Source organism: Protopterus annectens, chromosome 2.part2, assembly GCF_019279795.1.
Source record: "Protopterus annectens isolate FY-2018-M chromosome 2.part2, PAN1.0, whole genome shotgun sequence".
In the NCBI taxonomy this organism is placed as follows: domain Eukaryota; kingdom Metazoa; phylum Chordata; order Ceratodontiformes; family Protopteridae; genus Protopterus; species Protopterus annectens.
Window position 1 is genome coordinate 1093786016 of NC_056730.1, and position 27878 is coordinate 1093813893.

The 27878-nt window shown below is 39.0% G+C and overlaps 1 protein-coding gene across 5 annotated transcripts in view; it reads right to left on the reverse strand.

The window, feature by feature from the left end:
* Positions 1 to 27878, reverse strand: part of SEMA4D (semaphorin 4D) — a 1587330-nt gene that overhangs the window by 574294 nt on the left and 985158 nt on the right. For all 5 annotated transcript variants that reach the window (XM_044064318.1, XM_044064319.1, XM_044064317.1 and 2 more), the window contains exon 12: positions 893 to 1008. In XM_044064318.1, the coding sequence (XP_043920253.1) occupies positions 893 to 1008 (116 nt within the window). The remainder of the gene's footprint in view (positions 1 to 892; positions 1009 to 27878) is intronic.

Genomic DNA, 27878 nt, shown 5'->3' on the forward strand with positions numbered 1-27878 from the left:
AAGTGATCCCTAGAAAGAAATCACCAGGGAAAAAACAGTAAGATAACCCAGCCATCTCATCTATGGTGTAGACAAGATGATCTTTTGTCTGGTGGGGGCAATCCAAGACTGATCAAGTAGTCAACAACTATCTCGAGTAAGGTGCAGCTACTACTTGCCCTGAAATAACCACTGTTACGGAGGACAGAGAAGTGAACTGTTCCTTCAACACATCAAGAGCCCTCTATTATCACAATTCCAGGTGACACCAATAAGAGTGACCAGCAAACTTTATTTTAGCCATTTTTTTCAAAAACATGTCTTATGAGCCATCTACTGTAAATCATCTAACAACTAACAGAAATCCTTGGCAGTGAGCACATGACTTTCATGCATCCAATCTAAGCATTAAACTGGAAAGAAGAATTTGGATAATGAACTTGTTTTCAAAATACATTCTCATCTTTTGATCTTTCAACTTTTAAAAACAGCAACATAAAAATACTACATAAAAATGCAATTACCTTTCAGATTCTACCACTGACTACTGAGAAAACATGTAGTGTGCAGAGGATGAGAAAGTACTGAAAAGAAGTAGAAATCACTTCCCTAATGGGTTCCCAACTTGGGTCTAAGGGTAATGGATCTAGGTAATGATGGAAAAAAAAACTGTTTGCTTTGCACAAAGCCAAAAGCTGTCAGCAGCAATCTGTTGCAAGAATATCTTTAAAAACTTAAACATAACAAAATATGCAATTTAACTTCCTGAGCTTGGAACCACAGCCCAAAAAAGGCTAAACATGATTTTGGATCTTGAGTTTGTGGAATTATCATGGTAATTTTAACAAACTGTTATGAAAATAAGACAACCATCAAGTTATTTTCTTATGCACTATATTTATTTCATTCCTACCTCTTTAGATGACAACAGCAGTGTCTCAACTGGTACTCTGTTGGAAAACAGCTGTACTTCTTCAACGATGTGTACTTCAGTATCGTAAATGACAGCTTTGTGCAAGGCTCCTTCAGCTGAAAGAATCGGGAGGGGAAACTGTTAAAGTAATGCAGTGGTTATAAAACACTCCCTTGTGTGTACACTCAGAGCACAACAGCTGTCAAATGATACTACATTTTTTTGTTCTGTCAGGAACAAAATCTAATAGTTCTTAGCTTCTACTCAAACTTTGTAAATCTCCCATATGCATTATATAAGACGCATACTATTTAGATGGAAAGTGCCACTTATCAAAGATACATTAAGATTCTGAAATACTACTTTGGTAAAGGGCCAACAGCTGACATTTCTGGATTTTTTCGAGCGAGCAGAATATGACAAATTACCACAGTGATTAGCCAGGTTTCAAGACAAAAATCAGTTAACATTTTCCCACAGAAATACTGTCATTTCTCTTCCCTCCCACAGAAATATTTTAATTTCTCTTCTCTTTACGTTTCTTAAACATGCTCAGAAAATGTTCTCTGAGGCATACAAAGTGAGTGCAAAGCCTCCACAGGGCAAAAGATAATCTAAATTTAATAAAAATGAGAGTTAACACACAATGACTATATCAGAGCAACAACCAGTAGCCAGCTACTTGTTTTAGTGTGGAAAATTATTCTAATTTGGCCATGTAAACTTAAATAACAATAGGTTTCCTGTGTAACATCAGCACCTGAGCCAAAATCTACTACTAGGGCTTTGTGAATGGATGATAAGCTGCTCTACAGTACGTGATGGTCTGAAATGGGCTACCGACTGGTCAGTGAAGTACTGGTCGTTTAGAGGCTATAGTTCAAAAATTAAATGTTACTGTGAGTAACACCACAATGTGTTGTAATGTGCAATCTAAAGGACTACTTTTCAGTTTTTTTCCCCTTTTCTCCAATGTGGTATGACTGTGGAATTGGTATATATAATTTGAAGGGGGTGAGCTTCCTCATGTGTGTGGAGGTGTTTTCCTCCCCTGTGAACAAAAAAAAATATATATATTTTTTTGTTTCTTGACTCACCATTCTTGGTATTTAATCTTTCGTAAACTGGTCAGTCAAAAAAAAACTGTACTTCAATTGTACGTAGGTAACCATCTAAAATTTAAGAGGAAATAAAAAATACATGCTCACTTTACCAGTTGATCTGTAAGGACGTCCTCAGGACTTGGTAGACTGTTGGCATTTCTTTTCTTGCAATTCCCAAACCTGTTAAATTTCTAATATCTTCAGTTCATGCATCTCCTAGTATACATGATGACGACCTGTGCCAATCTAGGACAGCATGTCTAGACATTGCATCTACGAGTTTATCCCCAATCCACTCTGCAAGTTAAATTTTAAGACAGGAAGAAAAAAAAACATACAAGGAAGGATATACAAATATGTATTTTTCCAGGTTATAGCGAGCTGTTAGCAGCCACTGTATGGAAGGCAGTCCAAGTACAGGGAGAAAGGGGGTGGGTGAGAAGTACCTGCTGCTGAGGACTTCTTCACTGGTCAACCAACATGATAAGTATATATTAATTACCTATAACAACTCTTAATTTTGTTAACTCCATAATTTCTTAACCTAATCCACTTTAAGGGGTTAGCATAATGGTTAAAGTCTTTGCCTTACAGATCAAGGTATAAGGGTTGATTCTGGCCTCTGGTTATTGGCTACGCTTACAACAACCTGCAGACTGATAAACTAATACTTGCTTATGAACATCCCTTTCTACTAACCTAATCACTCTTCTTCACCACACTTCCTCTGGGCTTCCATTCTCTTTCTTTTTACTACCTATCCTATCCTATCCTATCTCACTGCCATTACTCTCCTTCACTGCCCTATTCCTATCCCACTTTGCTTACACATTCCCTCATGGGATAACTACCATGTGTATATAGTCTTACTAATATGTGTATAAATACGTTTTTCTCTTTTTTTTACTTTGTTTCAGTAAGTAAATTTTTTTTTCAAGAAATATTTAACATGATTCTAAAATGAAAGCTATGTACTTACCATAATGCTAGAGCAGTGCTGTCTTCTTCTGTCCATCTCAATTCAAGGGTTATAATGGATCCAGCTGGATTCAACTGGATCCAACATCAACAACTTTTTATACTCTTGGATCTAGGGCTCTGACTTCGCCCCTCTACCCACAATCCCTTATGTCCTACAGTACCTCAGATTGAGTTGTCTGCCTATATCCTTGACCTACCTTTACTTACAAAACAGACAGAAAAAAGGGAAGATCAAAGGAAGAGATCAAGATACATGACAAACTGTAGTTAAGATAAGGCTCTGCACAGGTCCAACACAGCAAATCAATAGCCACACGTTATAATTTGTTAAGGGGGATGGAGGCAGAGAAGGTTGAGACAGACAGAAGAAGAAAACATGGATCTAGCATTAAGGTAAGTACATAATTTTCGTATCCGATGTTGCTCAACTCATGGAAGAGATTCCCCAGCTACTATGACCTAAAGGAGTTCTCACCAAAGGATATACCGGATGATGGTGGAGCCAAAGGAAGCACAGGACTTAGACTGTAGGTCCATCTTATAATGTGAAACAAATGTATGAACAGTAGACCAAGTAGTCGCAGCACAAAAATCATCTATGGGCACTCTGATAAAGAGGGCTGCAGATGCTGGGATTGCTTTAGTAGACTGGGCTTTAGGTTTGTGAGGTAGATACAGTCCTTTTGCATTGTATATAAAGGTAATAAAACTGGATAACTACTTAGATATTGTGACTTTACAAACACCATCTCCCAATTTGGCCCTGGAAAAGGAAATATAGAGCTGATCAATTTTCCTAAAACTTGTAGCAGGATGAAAGTAAAATCTCAACTAACCAATAGTGATGGTATTAACAGAATAGTATTTAGAAAATATTGTAAAGTACTTTAACCAAAAAAAAAAGGAAAACAAGGGAGAACGTATCTGACAAACAATAATCAGTATCAATTCCAGACATCATGTGTGAGTCTAACGAGCAGCAAACAAGATAGAAGGTACTGAAGGACAGAAGGGATTGCTGGTAAAAGGGAGGAGCCTGTGACCTTAGTTTGTCTGAAAAGGTTGCCTATGTCAAAGCTGATAAGGTAAGATATACCCCATGAGTTGAGACTGATGGAAAATACAACAATGGATCTGTTTAGATTGCATTTAATTTAAAATTTTCTCATGCAATAAAACAGATTTCTTCAAAAGCTTTCATTGAAAAAAAGATTACTGCCAAGTCTGACTTTCCTGGTAAACAAATGTCAATACATAAATAAAATAAAAAATAATAACAGTAATAATAATTAATTATATCTGATGTAAAAATGGACAGATAACTTACAGCTATATGATTTATTTTATCTCAAAAATGATAACTCACTTGAATTCTCTCACTGTGATTGTAGACATAAGACTCAGACTAGAATTGATAACATTTTTATATCCCAAGACCTAAAAACAAAAATATCATACTTTACAATAACCCGTGCCCTATGACTGATCATAATGCACTCATTTTTAATCTTCAAACACATTTTAAGAAATTGTCTTACACTAAAAGAATTCCAGCCTCTTGGTTACTCTCAGAAATATTTTGTTTTCCTAGATACAAACCTAACCAGTAAGGTAAATGTAGTAATCATCTGGGATTCCTTGAAAGCTTATTTATATGGCAAAACTATTACATGGTTTAATAATAAAACAAAGGAATGGGAGTCTGAATTATCTAACATACAAAAACAAATTGTATTAATTAACAATGATAATACAAGAATTTTCTCGAATAAGAAAAAGTAAATTGAATCTTTAAATAAAAAAGTATAATGGCATTTTAACTCACAAAACTAATTTAGCCCTAGAAAAATTAAAACTAAATTCTTACTCTGTATCTCCAAATATATGCGCAACCTAGCACTGAGAGTAAAAAGACATTCCACTAAAAATAATATTGTGAGTGTGGTTCATGAAAGGAGGAATAATAAAAAAGTTTCTGACACAAGTGATATTTTAGATGCCTTTAAATATCACTTCTCAGAACAGTACAAAAACAATTATTTTCAACATAGTATCTCAGACCATGGCCTGGACTTTTCTAAATTAAAAAACGTACCAAAAAAGTTAATTAGTGAGATTAAGAAACAAATTTCCCTAAAGGAAATTAATGAAAAATTTAACAAACCACCAGGCATAGATGGTATTATTAATGAAATATATAAGCTTCTACCATCCTTGGCTATATCAGTCTTACATAAGGCTTTGAATGAATCATACTTACAAGGTATAATTCCACCTTCATGGAGATATTCATTAATTACCCCTATACTAAAAGAAAATAAAGATTCTCATTTGTGCAGTTCATATAAGCCAATTTCTCTGTTTAATAATGATTATAAAATTTGAATGTCTATTTTAGTTAACAGATTTAAGTAATCACTAACACATCTCATCACTGAAGATCAAATGGGATTTATTTATAATAGACACACTCAAGACAACATTCAAAGAATCCTTACCACCATAGATATCTTAAATAGAGATAATCAAGAAGCTCTTATAATCACCCTCGATATTGAAAATGCCACTGACTCCTTAAATTGGAATTTTCTTTTTAAAATTCTTGACTCATATAAGTTCCCTATCCAATTCATTACTTTTATATAAAATATTTATAATAATAATTTAGCCTATGTAAAATTAGGACCATTTACACCTGAATCTATTGAAATTACTAAACGTACCAAAGAAGGATGCCCAATGTCCCCAATTTTATTTGCATTAGCAATAGAACCTTTCTCTTTGGCAATCAATTCTAATTCCAAAATTAAAGGCTGTAATCAATTTGACTCTAAGATAATGCTATTTGCAGATGATATCTTACTTACTTTAATAGACTCAGAAGAATCCTTACAAGAATTAGATTTATTAGTTAAAAATGTTTATTATATCTCAGGATTAAAAATTAGCAGTTCTAAATCAAACCACATATTATTACATAAAAAACTCAATGATAACACTAAATCGACTATAAATGAAATAGTTGGGAAACAGGTCTCTTCTTTAAAATATCTAGGGATTGTACTATGTGATAATATCGATTTAACTTTAAATACGAACTATAACAACACTGTAAACATATTAAAAACTCTTACAGAGAAATGGAATAAAAATTACATTTAAATTTCGAAGATAGGCCACAATTAATTAAAATGATTCTGTTACCAAAAATAAATTATATTGCTTTATCTATTCCTACATTACCCAGTAAAAATATTTTAAGAGAAATAAATAGAATTCTCTTAAAATTTGTATGGTATCCAAAAAAAAATAGAATAGCTTTATCAAATCATATTAGACCCTAGGAGCTTGCAGGAATACATTTTCCAGATTTAGAATCCTATACTAAAGCTTCTAATCTCAAAACAATACTAAATTTGATTGATCCAAAATTTTCTTCAGCTTGGAGATCCCTACACGCAACTATTATCCTAAATGAAAATAAATTAATTAAAAAAATTACAACTAAATGATCTGAGTAATAAACTTTGGTATGCACTTTGAATTCTTCCTTTAAATCCTCACCCAACTGTATACTTCTTATACATGAAATACTACATGGAGAATTTAGTTGGAAAAACTTAATTTCAAAACTTTTTAAAATCATTATTAACTATAAAACTATCCCTAACCAGAAATTTTGAGATTTTATTACTAAGGATTACACACTGTACCTAACCTCTGAGAATAAAACTAATCTTTTACATTCCATTAAATTAACTTCTAATTTACAAGTTTGGAAGATTTGTCCTGGAAATTCTTGCATAGAGCTTTCTATACTCCTAGTAAAATTGCTAAATTTAATCTTTCTAAAGAGATAACATGTTGGAGATGCTCTCTAAAATGCAAGGCCGATTGGTCTCATATTGTTTTAATGAATGTTCTCTCATTAAGAAATTTTGGGAAGATATTGGTAATTTCCTTCAAGCTATCTTTACTGATTCCTTTATATTATCAAAGTCTTTACTTTTTTTAATGTAAATTAATCTATTACAATGAATAACAAAAATAAATATCTTCTTTGGACAATTTTGGCAGTAGTCAAAAAATGCATTACAAGAAGATGGAAATCATCCTCCATTCCAGCCTTTGAAGACTTCATGATTCTATTGGACGAAGTAGCATCAACAGAAATAAAAGCTAAAGAATTACGAATTTTTCCTAGAAAATGGAGTAATAATCCTTGGGAGAAAGCTTTCTCTGTTATTAAGACAATGAATCCAGGTACACTTTCATCTAATTAATCAAATTGGAAGCAAAAATTGTTGAATATTGTATAACCTTCTTTATATGTTTATATTATTTTGCTATTCCCTTCTCTTTTGCTTTTGAGGCCTTTGTAAATTTTGTACATAGTTTATTACCATTTGTCATTTAAATTGTAAAATTATTTTTTTTCTTTGTTGTTGGAAAATTAAATAAAAAATTTGAGCAAAAAAAAAACAAAAAAAAAAAACGGGAGTACACCACAGTGTCTAAACTACTGAGAAAAATACCTACCTGAACCAAAAACCCTCATGGGAGACCTCAACTACGAAAGGACAAAAGGTAAAGGCTCAGAAAGCCAAATCTTGTAACAACGAAGTGTCAATGTATGCCCAACACTAGAGTTATAGCCCCAACAGCAATACTACATAAAAGTAAGTGTTTGCTGCAAAAATGGCCACAATGGAAAAGTAGCCATACCGCTTGTGGAGTGGTATTAGTAACATTTTCCAATGTGCTGTTAATAATCTGATGGTAAAAATGCAGTTAGTCATTCTCTTTAAAGGGTCTGCTTAGTAACATCAAGTCCATCCCTCTCTGAAACAGAGGAGATGAACAAATGTTCCACCTTTTTGCTGTCATATACCCTTCTTTGGGTAAAGCATGTGTTGGCAGCACATGTCCACCACATGATCAGTCCTTTCTCCAGAATTCTGCACCCACACAGAACAACAGAGGACATGTGAACAAGTTTAAGAACTCTACTTTAGGAGGAAACACGGGTTAGTGTTACTGAGCCTTGTGAAAGATCCAATATGGTTTCCTCCAAATAAGGACATGAAGTTTTTAGTTCATGCAAAGGAAAGGTGACAGACACCAAGTAACTGTGCTGAAAGGTGAACTTCAGAGCCATCAGACCAGAGGAATCAAAAAGAAAATCTGTCAGTTATGAAATTCAAGTCCCAAGAAGGAGAGAGTTTTTTTTTACAACGTTAAGTGGAAATGAAGTACCTGTTTAAGGAACTGTTTAACCAGCTAGTGCTGGGTCACAGTTCTACCCTGCTGACAATGTCATTAGAGGCAGAACTATTAGAGACATGTGCCCTAACTGCAGAAAAACTGACATCCAAACCATGCAGGCATCTCAAATAGGTCATCATAACCTATAAGCTAATCAAATAAGATGGCACAGAATACCATTCCACCCAGATGGATAAGTTACTTCATTCAGTAGAATAAACAACAGTAAGGCTTCCGGGTCTATATTATATTTTCGAAAGTTTCAAACATTGAACACCATATGGTCGACACCATATGAGTGATGTTTGAAATTTCGAAAATATAAAAAAAAAAAAACTATACTTACCTAAATGCTGTAGGCAGGGGGGCAAGCACCCCTGCACCCCCTACACCCCCGCTATTTAAATATTCCTACTCCGAGATCGCACTGCACTGAAGTAAAGGGAAAATCTTCCCTACAGTGATTTCCATGTTACGCGCACGGCATTTCGACCGATTGGGTTCGTTCAATACATGTTCACCATTTGCAATTTTCGATCACGTGATAGGAACCCAGGCTTCCTGGGAGATTCAATCATCTCTGAAACATCCAAAAGAAAGTCAGATGGGAGCAGGGGCTCTAAATCAGGAGTCAAGCCCTGAGCTACAGGCAGCTGTCACCCAAGCTGTTGTTCATGGGATTTCCTTGGCTTCAATTTGACAGTCTTCTGCTCTGCCAATTACCTAAAAGCCTGAGACAAGAATTTTTCTATGCTTCACAAAAACAAACTCTTATGGATTCTTACTAATCTAAGCAATTTATTTATTTAAATACTTTGCAATGCTAAAATCAAATGCATCATGAATCTCCTGACAAAATAAGCACTACAGATAATCCACTGGAGGGATCTGTCTTACACAGGCACACATGCTAGCGACTTTTTCTCCAATGATGTCACTAGCCACAAAACTCAACAAAATCCCCAAAAGATCAAATTTATCCAGAAAACAGGCAATGTAAAAATATTAAAACACAAAGAAAATGCCACAACTGAATACTTAACATACTTCAGACTTTGCCGGAAAATGACTGGTGGACTCAAAAATGACAGCCAACCATTCTCTCTTGCAGTAAAAAAGAACTGTATATAGACAGTTGTTCTTCCTTTATAACCAAGTTTCAGTTCAATGTCCTCAGCATGGGAGGTAATGTTGTACTACTTAGTGGATATCCAACTGCCTTTAAAGCATGTCCAGTAGACTGACGTCTGCGTGCAGAGAAATTCCACATTTTATCAATACATTGTAACAACAATCCTTAAGGTAGACGGTAACAGACTCACTCTTACCACATCAGTTGATCTACTGGAGGATCTTCATTAATGAATTTTGGTTAGGTTCATGCTTTCCATCAACAGGAATTTAGCAAATTTCTAGATTATCTCATTCTCAAGGAATAGGTGCATTCCTATTTTGATTCTTGCTGTGACATCAAATGCAGGGCATGCAAGTATGCCAACCACAGAGCCCACCTATCTAATCACTAGCTACAAGCAAGCATCTTCTTGCAAACAAATAACAATGAAGATATGGCACCTGCAGTGTTCAAAAGCAGTATACACATATGTACTTGTCCAGCTTACAGGAAGATCCAGCAGATGAGGCTGAGTGCAGGGGTCACTCCCAAAGGATGATGGAAGAAGGCCAAACATGACCTATCAAAGAGTGTCTTACTCACTGATCAACTAATAAAGTATGAACATATCTACCATTAAAAATCCTCCTTGATAAGTCAATGTTTAGGATTCACCATAGGCAGTATCTACCAGGCTGGTAGGACTTGAAGGACAGTCAACTGACCAGGTCCAAAAAGGCTGTATCCTAAAGTAAAGATATACCAATGAAGGGCTGACCCTAGAAATGTGGTTGAGAGATCGACGACTGGTAAAAATGAGCACTTAAGACTAAGAGTGCACAGCATAAATGTCTGCAATGCAGGCAGCCACTAATGTATTTGGAGTGGATTCTGACCTCAGCATTCAACCAGTAGGTGGTCAGCTTTCTGATACCAAAAATAATGTAGCTGCTGATACAATTGAAGAATCTTCTTGGTAAATATAAGAAAGTAGAGACAAATAACTGGTCCATCTTCCTAAACCTGTGCACCCATTTTGGGTAGCTGAACTAATGGTTGACCACCAAGGATGTGAAGGGCTCTTTCCCATATTTTTGGCCTGGGAAAAGAAAACAGATGGGTGAAAATGTGAAGATGAGACATGGTTCCCTGTACATTACGGCTGAAGTTTCAAGATCCTGTGTGCAGAGGAGAGAGCCACAAGGAAGGGCATTTTCCAAGAAACGCAACCACTGAAGCAGAAGACTCAAATGGCACATGGGCAAGCCTGTTGTGCATGAAGGTCAAGTCCCATGCTGTAGAGGGGGTCTTCAAAGGAGGATGGGTATGCAGCATTTCTTCAATGAGCTACCTGACACCTGGTGTTATACCATAACTCTGCCCTCGCCAATGTCATGATAAGGAGAACATACGCTGTATGCACATGTATCATGAAAAATATACTGACGCTTAATAGTGCGTTGGTTAAATCTAGCACAAAACCGACAGCCAGGCACGTTGTGATCAGGGCCTAGGCAAGGAATACAGTATAAATGGAAATCCTTATGAGGTATTTGCTTCCCACAAGTAATACAATTATTAACTTTTTCTGACATCGGTATGGAGCAAGAAAAAAGTTTCCCCAACGGGGTATTTAGCTTTAGTGAAGACTTCGGTTCTGAAACTCAAACTCGAATATTTCAGTAGTCGGCCAACCGGCACTTGCAAAATACTTCTGCTTCGGGCACCGTGCGGCAAGAAAGACTAAAGAAAATGGCATTGGCTAGAAGTTTTATACCCCTGATGACCTGACGTCATGGAAGAGGAGACAGCAACCGATGCAGGACCCAAGACTTTGGAATTCAGGCTGACTGAGGGCAACCTGCCAGCAGATTACCCAAATGTAATGACTGCAACAGTGAAACACGAAGAACATCATCTGCTGTATGCACATGTATCATGAAATAACTGAGTCCCAAGACATACAGGTGACTGAGACAGGTCAGTATCAACTACAAGTTAACTGAGTGGGGCAGTTAAGGGTATCTCATTGCCTAAACTGAGACCTGTTTCCACCTGGCACACAAGCCAACTAAGTTGATGGTTTATCAGAGGTCGCAACCTCTGAAACATCACCTGGAAGATGAGGTGGGCTCAGGAGGGTTCACAAGCAGTTAGGTCCTGAGCTGTAGATGTCTACTGCCTAAGTTAAAGGACATAAAACCTTGCATTTAGCTGTTAATGGCAGAGGTGACAATGAGTTTCCTCCACCACCAGGGACCTGAGTGGCAGGAAAAAAACCCTTCAAATCTACCAAGAGGGTGATAAGAATTTTATTTATTTATTGTCATTTGTTAACCGGGTTGGTCCAGCCAAAGGCCAATTTTCAGTGAAGACCCGAGAAGAAAAGCTCCAGTTACAATTATGGTCATTAAAGTTGAAAATTTACATCAGAAATGGTATATACAAGAATATTTACAGTAAAGTGGAGTTAACTAATCTAACAGTTTTGTAGAGGTTTCAGTGTATATCTATACAGTAACAACAAGTTAGTCAGGAATCAAAGGATTACTTAAAAAGAAAAACAGGGTGTTTGGCATGTACTAGTATTGATACTATGGACAGGAGTGAGAAATGAGGAAAGAGAAGGATATGAGAGAAGGTAGGTAGATTAAGAAGGAGGGTAGCTAGAATCAGTTGGAGCTTGACAGGGACAGGACCAGGTATTTTGTAGAAACTAATCGAACTGAAACCGAAAAATGAAGGCAACAACCTTCCAAGTTTATTGTAGTTAAAAACAAATGCACAGCAAATCCACGCCAATAACATATGAATGAACGCTTTTCACCATGCGCGTTTTCGTCTCAAATAGACTTCATCAGATAAACTCATATATTTGCAGTTAGCCTTTTATATAAATTTAAAAACAAGGAACCAATCATATTCATATAAACTATATGAGCCTTCAAATCACATTACAGTTTCAATTAGTTTTGTTCTCCTTTATAATTTCATCAGTATTCATTTTAAATATTTAAAAATAAAATAAATATAATCAAATAAATACATATATAAATAAATACTTTCCTATAAGTTAATAGTTATTTAAAATTTTATTATATTAAAAATTCATTAAAATTCAGTAAAATTAAGATAAATTAAAATAAATATATGTAAACTTAGTGTTTTATGTATAGTGTTTATAGGTGTTTTGTGCAAACAATAGTGCCATCTCCTGACCAAATAAGTTATTACACTCTTTATTCATGTTTTTTCAGCCCTTATTTTCAAAAGGGGTTGAATAGATATGTATTCATTTAAACCTGTTTTTTTATTTGCCTCCAAGGCCACTTGCCACCAAAGTTCCCTATAGGCTATTATTTCTTCCCAGGGGCCCCCTCTATTGTCACTTATTACTTGGTCCAAAACAAAAAATTGAAATTTAGATCCTGTGCAACCCTTAGTATGCCTATAAATCGCATTTGTTTCCTTTTCTTTCCTAACATCATACATGTGTTCATATATTCTTTTCTTAAGTGTCCTTTCCGTCTTTCCTACGTAAAATGATGGACATTCCACACATGTAGCCAAATACACAAGCCCCCTTGATTCACAATTATAATAGGCCTTACTAACCAACCATTTATTCCTACCTTCCAAATATATTTTTTCTTTGTTTGAGACGTACTCACTTTGTCTACACTTACCACATTTAAAAGTTCCAACTTTTGTTCTAGCTCCTATTTCTTTTTTCCTATTAGTATCAGTATTATTTTCTAAAAACCCTTTTATACTGGTAGTATTTTTAAATATAACTTTAGGCATATATGTAGGTAAACCTTCCAAATCCGTAAGGTTTTTGAATCTCTCCCACTCCCTCTGAAAAATTGTCTTTATATTCTTATTAAGTAGATTGTATTCTAAAATCAGAGATTGTTCATTCATTACTAATTCATTAGCTAAATATGTGGACGTGAAAACCAAACACATATGGCTACAAAAACAAGCTATTTTGAAAGATTCATGGGACCTTTTGAGTATTTTGAACATCAATTTATATCATGAAGAATTAATTTTTGTCACAATAGATATTATTGATCTATTTGGCTGTATACCTTATGAGTCTGGGATCATGATGTTTGAAGAAGAAATATTTGCAGATAGTAAATTGACCCATGAAGAAAAGGTAGTGTGCACAGGCTTAATGGATTTGGTATTAAAAAACAATTTTTTTATATTTAATGGGGAATATTTTAGGCAATTACAAGGAGTAGCAATGGGTGCGGCCTGTGCACCTACCTTTGCTAATTTAGTCCTAGCAAACTGGGAAGAGAAGTACATTATGGGGTCAAAATATACGAAATATTGGACATTATATAAAAGATTCCTGGACGATATCATTATATTTTGGATTGGAGGTATAGACATACTAGAAGAGTTTATCAAATATATGGAGGAAGCTACAGATTTTTTAAAATTTACATATAATTATTCTAAAACTAGTACTCAATATTTAGACGTAGAAATAACTTTGGATAATAAAACCTTTGAAACAAGTGTTTATAGGAAACCAACTTATGTGAATTCCTTTTTGCACTTTAAAAGTGCCCACCCATTATATTGCAAAAAGAACCTAGTGAAAGGACAGTTTGTAAGGGGGTCAAGAATGACCAGTAACGATGACAAATTTGTTATAGAGTGTGATTTGTTACAAAAAATGTTCCTGGAGAGAGCTTATCCAAAGAAATTTATTGAAGACCTGAGAAAAGAAGTGGAAAAAGGTAGAAGTGATAGATTTAAACCTATATTTGGGTTGAGTCAAGAAACGAAAGTGACAGAAGATAGAGAACAAGAAAATTTCCAACAATCTCTGATTTTAGAATACAATCTACTTAATAAGAATATAAAGACAATTTTTCAGAGGGAGTGGGAGAGATTCAAAAACCTTACGGATTTGGAAGGTTTACCTACATATATGCCTAAAGTTATATTTAAAAATACTACCAGTATAAAAGGGTTTTTAGAAAATAATACTGATACTAATAGGAAAAAAGAAATAGGAGCTAGAACAAAAGTTGGAACTTTTAAATGTGGTAAGTGTAGACAATGTGAGTACGTCTCAAACAAAGAAAAAATATATTTGGAAGGTAGGAATAAATGGTTGGTTAGTAAGGCCTATTATAATTGTGAATCAAGGGGGCTTGTGTATTTGGCTACATGTGTGGAATGTCCATCATTTTACGTAGGAAAGACGGAAAGGACACTTAAGAAAAGAATATATGAACACATGTATGATGTTAGGAAAGAAAAGGAAACAAATGCGATTTATAGGCATACTAAGGGTTGCACAGGATCTAAATTTCAATTTTTTGTTTTGGACCAAGTAATAAGTGACAATAGAGGGGGCCCCTGGGAAGAAATAATAGCCTGTAGGGAACTTTGGTGGCAAGTGGCCTTGGAGGCAAATAAAAAAACAGGTTTAAATGAATACATATCTATTCAACCCCTTTTGAAAATAAGGGCTGAAAAAACATGAATAAAGAGTGTAATAACTTATTTGGTCAGGAGATGGCACTATTGTTTGTACAAAACACCTATAAACACTATACATAAAACACTAAGTTTACATATATTTATTTTAATTTATCTTAATTTTACTGAATTTTAATGAATTTTTAATATAATAAAATTTTAAATAACTATTTATTAACTTATAGGAAAGTATTTATTTATATATGTATTTATTTGATTATATTTATTTTATTTTTAAATATTTAAAATGAATACTGATGAAATTGTAAAGGAGAACAAAACTAACTGAAACTGTAATGTGATTTGAAGGCTTATATAGTTTATATGAATATGATTGGTTCCTTGTTTTTAAATTTATATAAAAGGCTAACTGCAAATATATGAGTTTATCTGATGAAGTCTATTTGAGACGAAAACGCGTATGGTGAAAAGCGTTTCATATGTTATTGGCGTGGATTTGCTGTGCATTTGTTTTTAACTACAATAAACTTGGAAGGTTGTTGCCTTCATTTTTCGCTTTAGTTCGATTATTTTCTTGGTACGTGGAGTTTGGAACTCCAACATCGTTTTTTGTTGGTATTTTGTAGAAACTGTTTAAGTTCAAGTTTGAACTGGGACTTATGAGGGATATTTCTTATATTATGTGAGAGGGAGTTCCAGGAGTGGGCTACTGAGTATTTGTGTAGTGATTTCCCACTATTTTTTGTGGGTTTGTAGATCTCCAGAAGATGTTTGTCAGATGTACAAAGCTGATGTCGGGGGTTGTATAGTGCTACAATACTGGAGATAGAGGGCCAGGAAGTGGGGCTATACAGAATAGAGTATGTTATATGCAGCAAAGCAGTGGTGGGATTTATAGAGGAGATTGGAGGCAAACCTAGCTATTTTACTGCAGGTTTGTTCTAGTTTGCTTAGAAGAGATGACTGGAGGTTCGTAAGGACAGGAGCAGCATACAGAAGAGAAGGTAAGAGGAGAGACAAGGCTAGTGAAGGTTTGGAGGAGGGAGAAGGAAATTTATGATTACTGTACAAGAGGCTGAGATTTTGGTGGGTTTTCTTTATGCACTGATTGATATGTATATTGAATGTTAGTTCATCATAGATGGTGACACCGAGTAATTTATTGAATGGTTCTGGTCTGATTATGCTATTGTTAAGGGAGGTGATGGAGAAAGAGGATTTGTGTTGTGCTAGTGTTTTGGGAAGAAAAAGTAGAAGTTTATTTTTTTTAGGATTTAAGATTAGTTGATTTTCAGTGAGCCAGGTTTCAATGGAAGAGAAAGAGTTTTGGGTAAGAGAAAGGAGTTCAGGGATACTGTGGGCAGTGGTAATAAGGGTGGAATCATCAGCATATTGTAAGAGTGTTGAGAGGTTGGTAGCAGACTGTAAGTTATTAGTAAAGATATTGAACAGGATGGGACCTAAAAGAGAGCTTTGGGGGACACTGGTGTGGACAGGCAGAAATGGGGAGGTAACAGTTTGCCAGTGTACAGATTGTAGTCTATTAGATAAGTAACTAGAGAACCAGGCTGTAGAGAGGTGAAGGTCAGAAAGTTTGGTTAACAGTTTAGAGTGGGAGACTGTATCAAAAGCCTTTGAGAGGTCAAGGAAAAGACAGGAAGGTAGATTGTTATCATGGGCTTCTGCTACAGTTTTGGTGAATGAGAGTAGAGCAGTAGATGTGCTGTGATGGGGCCTAAAGCCATGTTGAGTTAGGGTTAAGTGATTATTATCAAGCAACTGTTTAAGAAGATAACAGTGAACACATTTTTCTAGTATTTCTGAAAGTGGGGATACTATAGCAATGGGATGATAGTTTGTGGGATCATTGGAGTTATCACCTTTGTGGAGAGGGATTGTGTAAAAGGATTTCCATAACTCAGGGAAAACAGACTCGGTAATAGAATGATTAATGAGGACAGAGACTGGATAGGCAATAGAATTGGCAGCAATTTTAAGGAAGTGTTGGGGGGGAGGGGTAAATTGTCTACAGAGGGAGAGCAGGGTTTGAGTTTATTTAGCTTACCAAGAATTTACTTTTGGTTGTTCTTTCCTGAACTCTGCAATGAGGAACAAAATCAGCAGGAATGGTGGGAAGGCACCAAAAAACACTGTTGTGATACAAAAACAGAACACTCACTTCTAACACTCTATATCTTTTTCCAAGTTTGGGAACAGGTGAAGGATGGAAGGAACACAATCTACCAAATGGCAAGATGTTTACTCTCTGAACTGGCCCATTTACAGAAAACTCACAAAAGACACATTTAATGAATCTACAAATGAAGGACAGGACTGAAGAAGTGTTTTCCAGCTTGTTCACTTCTACAGGACTGTAAACTCCTGAGAGAGTGATGCTCCTATGGCCCACTATCAAACAAGCTTCATCTCTCTGTAAGGGAATCACAGGCTTGTACCTTCCTGCTTGTTAGAGAACTTGGCATAGCTCCTCGTGGTCCCCTGCAGAGTTCCTAAGCCAGCAGAGAGCAGAAAAAGCAACTTTCTTGATCATAAGTATTTTTTAAACTTTTTAGTTTGCATTTTTCGATCTTTTGAGCTTTTCGACTACTGTTTGTGCCTATATTGCTGTTTTATTACCTTATTTTCCTGTTTTGTGAGCTTAAATTGTTGATTGCACTTGTGGGCTAAAGTATTGCTTAAAAGTAACAAACAGGCTAATACACTCAAGTGTACCAGCCTTTGATAGCAATTTAGTCGAAAACAAAGCATTTACTGCATTTTTTCTGTGTGTTTGCACAAAACAAAAACAAAAAAATATTTCTCCTTTCCTAAACTTTCCTAGCTAGTTGTTCCAGTGATCAGATTTTGCTGATCCCTGGGCTTTGTATTTGGTTTCTGTGTTGCTCCATTTTCTTGTGTGGCCAGAGGTAGTTTCTTTACTCACCAGTGGGAGTGGGGAGTACTGAGCTGCTTGTTTGTCCTCAGAGGAGTGGTTAGAAGCAGCAACTAGTAATTTGTTGGCCATTTTGGGTCATTTCCTGTTTTTTCCAGCCCCCTGCTATAAAGCACGCTTTGGCGGGCTTTTCTGGCATTAGATAACTTGGCATAGCTCCTCGTGGTCCCCTGCAGAGTTCCTAAGCCAGCAGAGAGCAGAAAAAGCAACTTTCTTGATCATAAGTATTTTTTAAACTTTTTAGTTTGCATTTTTTCGATCTTTTGAGCTTTTCGACTACTGTTTGTGCCTATATTGCTGTTTTATTACCTTATTTTCCTGTTTTTGTGAGCTTAAATTGTTGATTGCACTTGTGGGCTAAAGTATTGCTTAAAAGTAACAAACAGGCTAATACACTCAAGTGTACCAGCCTTTGATAGCAATTTAGTCGAAAACAAAGCATTTACTGCATTTTTTCTGTCTGTTTGCAAAAAAAAACAAAAAAAAAAAATACTTCTCCTTTCCTAAACTTTCCTAGCTAGTTGTTCCAGTGATCAGATTTTGCTGATCCCTGGGCTTTGTATTTGGTTTCTGTGTTCCTCCATTTTCTTGTGTGGCCAGAGGTAGTTTCTTTACTCACCAGTGGGAATGGGGAGTACTGAGCTGCTTGTTTGTCCTCAGAGGAGTGGTTAGAAGCAGCAACTAGTAATTTGTTGGCCATTTTGGGTCATTTCCTGTTTTTCCAGCCCCTGCTATAAAGCACGCGTTAGCTTTTAGCTGTGAGCTGCTACCGTTGCACACTAGGGCAGCGCCGGTTAATCAGATTTAAACTATTAGGACTACCTAAAGTCCACTCTTCAAATTTTCCCTTAAAACTACCTTCCTCAAAGTATACTACTGTTCTATTTAGTGTATCCTACAACTATAAATTATCTCTACTTGACTCCCAAGTAGACTATTCTCTATCTGTATAGTCAAGCACTTGCTCCTACAGTACTTATCACCTCGATACAGCACTCTTGTTATAGAAAGCACCCCAAAAAAGCAAACCCCGTTTCTCGGTCACCCACATCCCCCAACACCTTTTCTTTAAGTTTTTCTGTCTATTCCCTCTAGCAAGTCGTGGGATCAGTTGCTAATGTCCTCTCCTGCTCAGCTGGTGAACCTGGGAATATTGAGGCAATGTTACAATTGCCTCATGTACACAGACAATCCTCTCCTCCTCCCACAAAATACAAATACATGCGAGAGATGCAACTATACGGCCAAACTGGAGGCTGAGCTCTCTCAACATAGGACTGGCAAGACCAGACAGGAGGAGAAGGTAACCACACACACTATAGACCCAGTCTCACATAATACCATCACAACCTCAAATCATACACATAAACACACAAAGACATACTCGGAGGCTCTGATCAAAAATCTACCAAAACAGCAGAGGCCACCAAAGCAGACACCCAAACAACTACCACCTCAGAACACAACACCTGCAACACATAGACCACACAGTCAGAGTGTCAAGCAGCCACAGCCCTTAAGGCCAAACACAATGCCAGACACACTAGTCATTGGTGACTCCATAGTCAGACACACTGACGTCCCGCTCACCAAACTGAGTAAGGAGAAGGTCATAGTAAGCTGCCTGTCGGGTGCTAGAATCCGCCACATAACGCATGCACTCAGGTCTCTCAACAGCAGGTACAAGTACGACTCAATCATTGTCCACGCTGGTGTTAACGACCTGAGACGTACCTCCTTGGACTACATGAAAAGGGACATAGAGGAGCTCTCTGATTACGTAGCCCAAGCAGGTATGACCCTGACCTTGAGCAGTATCCTACCTTCACCAAGAATGATGCCACAATACAGAGACAAGATGATCAGCTTTAACAATTGGCTTAAACTCTGGTGTCATTCAAAGGGGATCCAATGTCTGTCTGCCTGGGATGACATGCTGGACAAGCCACGCTGCTTCGCAAGGGACGGCTTGCACTTGTCACCCCTGGGATTCCGGATTTTGGCAAAGGCTCTTGCCACCCCCATAGTGCCTTTTTTAGGCAAGGCTCAAATTCTAAACCTACCACCCTAGAACACAACAAAGAAAAAAAACTAAGGGTAATGCTGCTCAATGCCAGAAGTCTCAATCTCAAGATGCACGCACTCGAGGCCCTTCTCAGTATGGAGAACATCGATGTATGTGCTGTGACAGAAACCTGGTTCAAGGCTCCTGAGAGCACCCCAGCACTATCAGGTTTTACCTCATATCATACGTTCCGGACCCAAAACCCGGACAATACCAAGAAAGGAGGAGGGGTATCCATATTCATCAAGGACACCCACACCTCAAGATTGGTGGCAACGCACGATGCATCGGAAACCATCCAGGTGCAATTAACCATAGGCAAGACTGCTCTGCAATTTGTAGCATGTTACAGGCCACCCTCGCAAACTCAGGAACCTCATATGGCCTTCCTGAAAACACTGGAGGGGATAAATGTATCTCCGAACACCATCATACTAGGTGACTTCAACTACCCTAATATAGACTGGGAACACTACTCAAGCCCAAACACCCTAGCCCAAAAGTTCCTGGAATTCATAAACTCAAATGCCATGGAACAACTAGTCACCATCCCCACAAGAGGAGAAAACATACTTGATCTCATCATCACGAACATGGGAGCACAATTTTCAACGCCAGAAGTATACCCCTCACTGGTGAGATCAGATCACAAACTAATCTCGCTGGAGGTCCTCATCCCGCCCCCACCCGAAATGAAAAAGACCACAGTAAAGAACTTCTCAAAAGCCGACTTCACACTTCTAAAGACTAGTGTGGTCTCCTTTAAGGCCCCTGAGCCGGCGGTAAATATTACTCAAACCGCTGAATCACTTACAAATGCCTTCTACCAGCACCTGCAGGGCTGCATGGATCAGGCAATCCCAAGCAAAACAAAGACTCTTTGTACCAAAGGCAAGCGTCCGGTCTGGTGGACCCCAGCCATAAACAAACTCTACAACAAAAGGAGAAAGCTACTACAAGATAGAGCAAAATCCTTAAAAGGTAAGACACCGCTGATCACTACAAGTAAAAAGCTAAGAGCTCTCATAAAAACATCCAAAGCTAATTTTGAGAAAAAAATAGCTAAGGACTCTAAAGACAACCATAAGGCATTCTTTAGCTATGTCAGAAACCTGGGAGGAATCTCCCAGATATGCTCAGAATTAGTTCAAAATGATGTGAAGATTACTGATCCTACAGACATTGCCAACATACTGGCTGACAGGTTCAGTGCAAACTTCTCCCCCCCTCCCCCCCAAAGGAGAGATATCTATACCAAATGATTGTAGCCCCCCAAACATCTCTAACGCCCAGGTGAGAACTGCTCTCTCCAAGGCAAAGAACACAGCATCCATGGGACCTGATGGTGTCTCCGGCTGTGTGCTCCATGAACTCAACGAGGAATTAAACCCACAGTTAGGACAGCTGTTTAATCTTAGTCTCACCTCCGGATATGTACCCAGGGAGTGGCGCACAGCGACTGTGGTCCCACTCCACAAAGGCGGTGCCTCCACCGACCCTGGAAATTACCGTCCCATTAGCTTGACAAGCCTTATCTGCAAAGCCATGGAGAGGATCATAATGGATCTCATAAATAAAGACATAGGGAATTTGCAGACCTTGGATCCAACCCAGTTTGGCTTTGTCAAAGGCAGATCATGCCTTTTAAACTTGGTTGACTTTTTCGAAACAGTCACCAAAGCCATTGACGAGGGTAAGGCAGTCCATACAGCCTACCTAGACCTGGCGAAGGCTTTCGATACAATACCCCACTCGGGTATCATTGAAAAACTCATCAACTTAAATATAAACCCATACATTACAAGATGGGTTGCAAACTGTCTGAGTGACAGAACCCACAGGGTCAACGTTGCTGGCGCCATGTCAGACTCAAAGCCTGTCACAAGTGGTGTCCCACAGGGCTCAGTCCTGGGCCCACTCTTGTTTGGCATCTACTTTTCTGAAGTACAAGCAACCACAGGAGGGTTATGGCTGACAAAGTTTGCAGATGACTGCAAACTGGGCGCCGTAGTTGAAAACACATCCGACACAGATATCCTTAGGAAGGGTCTCACAGAAACGGATAACTGGTGCCAGAGCCATGGCCTAAAGTTAAATGCCAAGAAATGCATAGTCATACCCTTCGGGTAAAATAAGGTTACCCCTAGCTACCATATAGGTGGCAATCCCCTGATCACAGAAGAAGTTATCAGGGACCTGGGAACCCAGGTTGACAGTAGCCTTTCATTCGACACTCATATTGCTAAAGTAGTTAGGAAGACCTTCTACATTGCCCACCTTATCATGAAGGGATTCACATCTAGATCAAGGGAAGTCATAGTCTCCCTATACTCATCACTCATCAGACCAATGATCGAGTACAATGCACATTCGGAATGTATCTGACCTGACACTTGCAGCAGCTGGAGAGGCCACAAAAGTTCCTCACCAAAAGGATAAAGGGTCTCAAAAATCTGTCTTATGCTGCCCGACTGAAAGAACTCCAGCTATATTCAGTTGCTTACCGCTTGCTCAGAGGTGACCTATGCCTGACATACAAGGCCATGTCAAACCCAGAGTTGATGAACATGCTTCATCTCAAAAAAATCTAGATCCCTCAGAGCCACAAGGGCGGGAGACTTAAACATTGACACGGTTATTAATAGGACGTGCTGGAGGGATAGATTCATCACCCAAAGACTCCCTATGCTATGGAACAAAATCCCGGTTTATGTGAGGCAGAGCACCTCGCTGGCCTTGTTCAAGAGGAATCTTGACCAATGGATGGGAGACCGCAGATACACCCCAGGGGTTACCTCAGTGTCACTGCTCGACAGAGGCACAGTAAAATAATGGGCATAGTTTCTCCAAACTAAAGGGGTGGCGTAAGCCAAAAAACTATGGGCTAGGCTTATAAATGCCCTCGGGCAGATAGCCTAGTATGAACCTATGAACCTATGAAATAACAGGCTGGTAGTCTGACTGAATGAGGACAAAGCCCAGAAAAAGCTTTGTCTCCAATGCCTGTAGGGCCATGAAAACTACTTAGAACTTCAAATCATTGATATGTAGCCTCACTCAGGGAAAGACAGGCACACTTCTTTTGCACCAAATGTAACAAATGGCATGTGTCCAACCTGGCAAGTAAAAAGTACAATTTTGTACCTACCATAAATGTAGATGTCCGATAGGTATGCATCTGCAGTCATAACATATGGGTTGTCCTACCTCAGGCAGCCCTTCGGTCGGCCGGATTCCAAAGTCTGGGTCTGGCCTCGGCTGATGTCGCACTTCACCTGACGTCATAGCTCCTGGGGTATAAAGGCATCAGCCAACGCCATTTTCCTCAGTGTTTCTTGCCCCAGATGCCAGGTGCCCTCTAGGAAGGCTAAATTTGGATAAATGTAGAAATTTCCAAACAGTAGAAAGCAAAAAATATATACATATATACAGACAAACAAATGCACCATAATAGATTCCCCCAGCTAGCTAATAGAGGGGTAAGTACCCTAGGAATACCACAGAGGGGAAGGAGGGTGGGTAATCCTGACTGCAGATGCATACCTATCGGACATCTACATTTATGGTAGGTACAAAACTGTACTATGTCCTTCAAGGATGCATCTGCAGTCATAACATATGGGTAGAATACCATAGCCAAACTGGGGGAGGAGGCACTAAGATAATGATGGTGTAGTTAAGATCCCTTGTAAAACAGCAGTTGCAAAACCTGCTCGGGATCTGGAGTATAAAGGAAGATTATAATGCTTGGCAAATGTATGCACGGAGCTCCAAGTAGCAGCTTCTAAAATGTCTTTGGTAGCCACTCCTCGTAGGAAAGCTGTAGTGGTGGCTGTAGCTCTTGTGGAGTGAGGCCTGATATTTTCAGGAGTTGTCTTTCCATGAAATGAGTAGCAGAATCCAATGCAATTTCCTATCCATTTTGAGATTGTCTGTTTTGAAATTGCTTTTCCTTGCACTCCTGTTGCATATGCTACCAGAAGCTGGTCAGTTTTTCTGCTGGCCTTAGTTCTGTCCAGACAGTAGCGCAGTTGTCTGTGTACATCCAAGGTGTGTAGTAGTTTTTCCCCCCTGTTCTGTGGGTTGGGGAAGAATGTAGGTAAATGTATAGCTTGGTTCAAGGATACCCTGGATACCACCTTTGGCATAAAAGTAGGATTGGTTCTCAGAGACACTCTATCCTGATGGAAGATAAGGAAAGGCTGCACTGCCATTAATGCCTGTAACTCAGATACCCTTCTTGCTGAAGTGATTGCTAGCAGGAAGGCAGTTTTCCAAGATAAGAACTGTAAGCCTGCTGTTGCTGCTGGTTCAAAAGGGGGAAGTGTTAATTTTTCCAGCACAAAATTGAGATCCCATGCAGGCAGAGGTGGTTTCCTTGGAGGCTTTACATTTTTGATCCCTCTCAAAAATTGTCTGAGGAGAGGATGAGAGAAGACAGGAGGATCCATGTTATACTCTGCTGAAATTGCTGATGCATGAATCTTAATGGAAGAATAGGACAGTCCATTGTGGAACAGTTCTGCTAAGTATTCCAGGATGTGTGCTAGGTTTGCCAGTGTGACATTTTCTCCCTTTTCTGCACTCCAAATGAGGAATCTTTTCCATTTGGCTGAATATGTTTTCCTTGTGGAGGGTCTGCGAGCCTCCAGGATAATGTCCTTAACCCTCTGAGATAAATCAGGTTGGTTTTGTTTTATGCAATTTTCCAAGCAGTTAGCTGCAGCGTTTTTAAGTTTGGATGCAGGGTCTTGTAGTTGTTCTGCGTTAGAAGTAAAGGACATAGAGGTAGAGGCCATGAGTGCGTCCGAGACATGCTTCTCAGTAGCGGGTACCAATGTTGCCTTGGCCAGTCTGGAGCTATCAGAATTACCTTTGGTTGTTCCTCTCTGATCTTCAGTAGAACTTTGTACATCAAAGGAAGAGATGAAAAGGCATATACTGTCAGGGCCTTCCAGCTGAAAGAAAGGGAGTCCACCCTCCAGGCAAGTGGGTGGTATACTCTTGAGCAGAATTTCTTCAGTTGGTGGTTGTGTGGGGAGGCGAACAGGTCTATCTCTGGCATTCCCCATTTCTTTGTTATGGTTTTGAAGATATCTGGATGCAGCATCCATTCGTGAGCATCCGTGGTAGTTCTGCTTAAGCTGTCTGCTAGTGAATTCTCTTTCCCTGGTACAAATCTGGCCTGCAGTTGGATGTTGAGATTCAGGCCCAAGTTCCACAGGTCCATTGCCATCCGGCATAGAGGGTATGAATGTGTGCCTCCCTGTTTGTTGATGTACCACATGACTGTGGTATTGTCCGTCCTTATCAGCAGGTGTCCTTGCTGGAGGAATGGTCTGAATGCCTCGATTGCATGCTTCACTGCCAGCATCTCCTTTAGATTTATGTGTAGATTCAGCTGGTCTTGGGACCATAGGCCTTGGATACACTTGTCTTCCATGTGTGCCCCCCAGCCTAGGTCTGTGGCGTCCGTGGTGATGGTCTGCCTTGGATGTGGTTTGTGGAAAGGCAATCCTCTGTTTATCTGACAGGCCTGAGCCCACCACAGGAATTCTTTTTTCAGACATGGAATGATTGGTATCTGGGCTTCTAGACTGTGTTTGTGTTGAGACCATACATTCCTTAGGTACCATTGTAACTTTCTCATATGCAGCCTGGCATGTGGGATCAATATTATGCAGGATGCCATGTAACCCAGGGCCTGCAGGACTTTCCTTGCAGTAAGCTGAGTTTGTGTTGTTAATGCCATGAAATAGACTGGTAGTTGCTTTTGTTTTTCCTCTGTGAGAAAAGCCATCTGAGTTATTGTGTCCAGTTCTGCGCCCAAAAATGTTATCCTTTGGGATGGCACTAGTCTTGACTTTTGTATGTTGACTGTGTATCCCAAGGCTTGCAGCAGTTGTATAACAATGGCCAAATCCTTTATTAATTTTGTCTTGTTGTCCGCTTGTATTAGGCAGTCATCCAGGTATGGGTAGATTTGAATTCCCTGAAGCCTGCAATGAGCAATTACTGATGCCAGGCATTTTGTGAATACTCTGGGCGCAGTAGATAAGCCAAAGGGCAATGCTGAGAATTGATAATGCTCTGATCCTGCAAGAAATCTGAGGTGTCTTCTGCAATCTGGTCGTATAGGGACGTGCAGGTATGCCTCCTTGAGATCTAGAGTCACCAGCCAAGACTCCTTGCCCAACATGGGAAGAAGTTGCTGTAGGGTCAGCATTTTGAATTTTGGAACAATGAGATATGTGTTCAGTGCGGACAAGTCGAGAATAGGCCTCCATTGATTTTCTTTTCTTGGTACAAGGAATAGTCTGGAGTAAAATCCTTGGCCTTGTTCCATAGATGGTACCTTTTCTATTGCTGTCATCCTTAGTAAGCTGATGATTTGTTTTAGAGCCTCTGATTTCTGGCTTGGTGGAAGGTTTGGCATTCCTCTCTTTTTTGGTAGAGTGTGGAAGTGAAACCTGTAGTCCTTGTCTATTGTTTGTAAAGTCCATTTGTCTCCTGTAATGCAATGCCAATTTTTTGAAAATAAAGCTAGCTTTCCGCCCAAGGGTGCTTCCAGTTGTTCCCTGGTAGGCGGAATCAGAGCCAAGTCATTGTGTCTGTCCTGTGGAAGTGGCTGCAGTCGCAGCTGTGGCGGCACTTCTCTGGTTGGCAGGTTGCCACTGACGACCCCTGTAGGCACCCCTTGATTGACCTCTGCCTCTTGGGCGTCTATTTCTGCCTCTCTGTGCTCTGGAGGTGTCTGGAAAGGACCAATTCTTTGAAGGCCAATTTCTGCTAAACCTCGAAGGTTGGACCTGCAAAAAATCCTTGACTGTTTGGACAGATTTTGCTTTTTCTTCCACTTTCTTTAGAACCTCCTGTGCAGGGGAGCCAAACAAACTCTGTTTCTCCATAGGGGCATCTAGGAGTTTAGACTTAACATGGTCTGGTAAGGATTGTTCTTTTAACCAGGCATGCCTTCGAATCACTGCTCCAGTCATAGCTGATCTAAATGAAGCCTCCAGTGCATCATAGCCACATTTTAAGAAATGATTAATGACCTGCTGAGAGTTGTGAACCAAATCCTGAAGGGACTTACGGTCTAAAGGTTCAGTAGAGGCCAGCTTTTTATTCAGCTGATCTAACAAAAATTCCTGGTACTGTATCATGTGAAATTGACAGTTTAAAGCCCTGGCAGAAAGAGTAGCAGATGTATAAACCTTTTACCCCATCTCTCTAATGCTCTAGATTCTCTTTCAGAGGGTAGTGGGTTTTTGGCAGAGGCAGCTGCAACACCTTTAGGGCCCTGAGAAATGGTTTCTGGGTCTGCAGCATGAGCCTTATACAAGTGGAAGTGAGAATCCGGGACCCTGTAGTATCTGTCAGGTTTTGCAGGGGCCGGGGGAAGAGAATCAGGGGCAGTACTGGCATCATTGTATGCATCATCAACAACTGATAGTACAGGTGGTATGGCTAAAGGCCTATGCTGTGGTAAGTGTAAAAAAGTCCTTAGCCTTTTCCTAGAATCAGAAAAATCCTGACCCTGCCATTGGAAGTGTTCCTCATTGAGTGTAGGGTTTCCCCAAATGAAAATTCTTCTGGAGGTGAGGCAGAAGGAATGGAGTCTTCTGCATCAGAATCCTCATAAGGTGAGTATGGGCCTTCCTGATGGTCAGATAAATCTGAACCATCCGAGGAATAGTCAGAGGAGAGAGGTTCAGGGGGTTCAGTCCTAGGCCTCTTTTCAGGAGGGGGTTGAGAGGCCCTGTCTGGGTGAGGTTGGGATCCCCTGATCAGAGAAATAAGGTCCTCAGCAAGGCTGAGAATCTGGGAACTTGAGGTAGGCCTGTGAGAGGGAGCTTTTGTAGGTAAGGCCTTGGAAAGTTTGACTGCTTTAGCCCTGGAAAAGGCCTTGATAGACATAGAAGCAGGGGGTCTAGCTTGCCCACGTGCAGGAGTAGAGATGTCCAATGGAATAGTGTCAGACAAATCTTGTGTGCCTGCTTCTTCAGCAGGAATTTCTGTAGCCGACTCAGCCA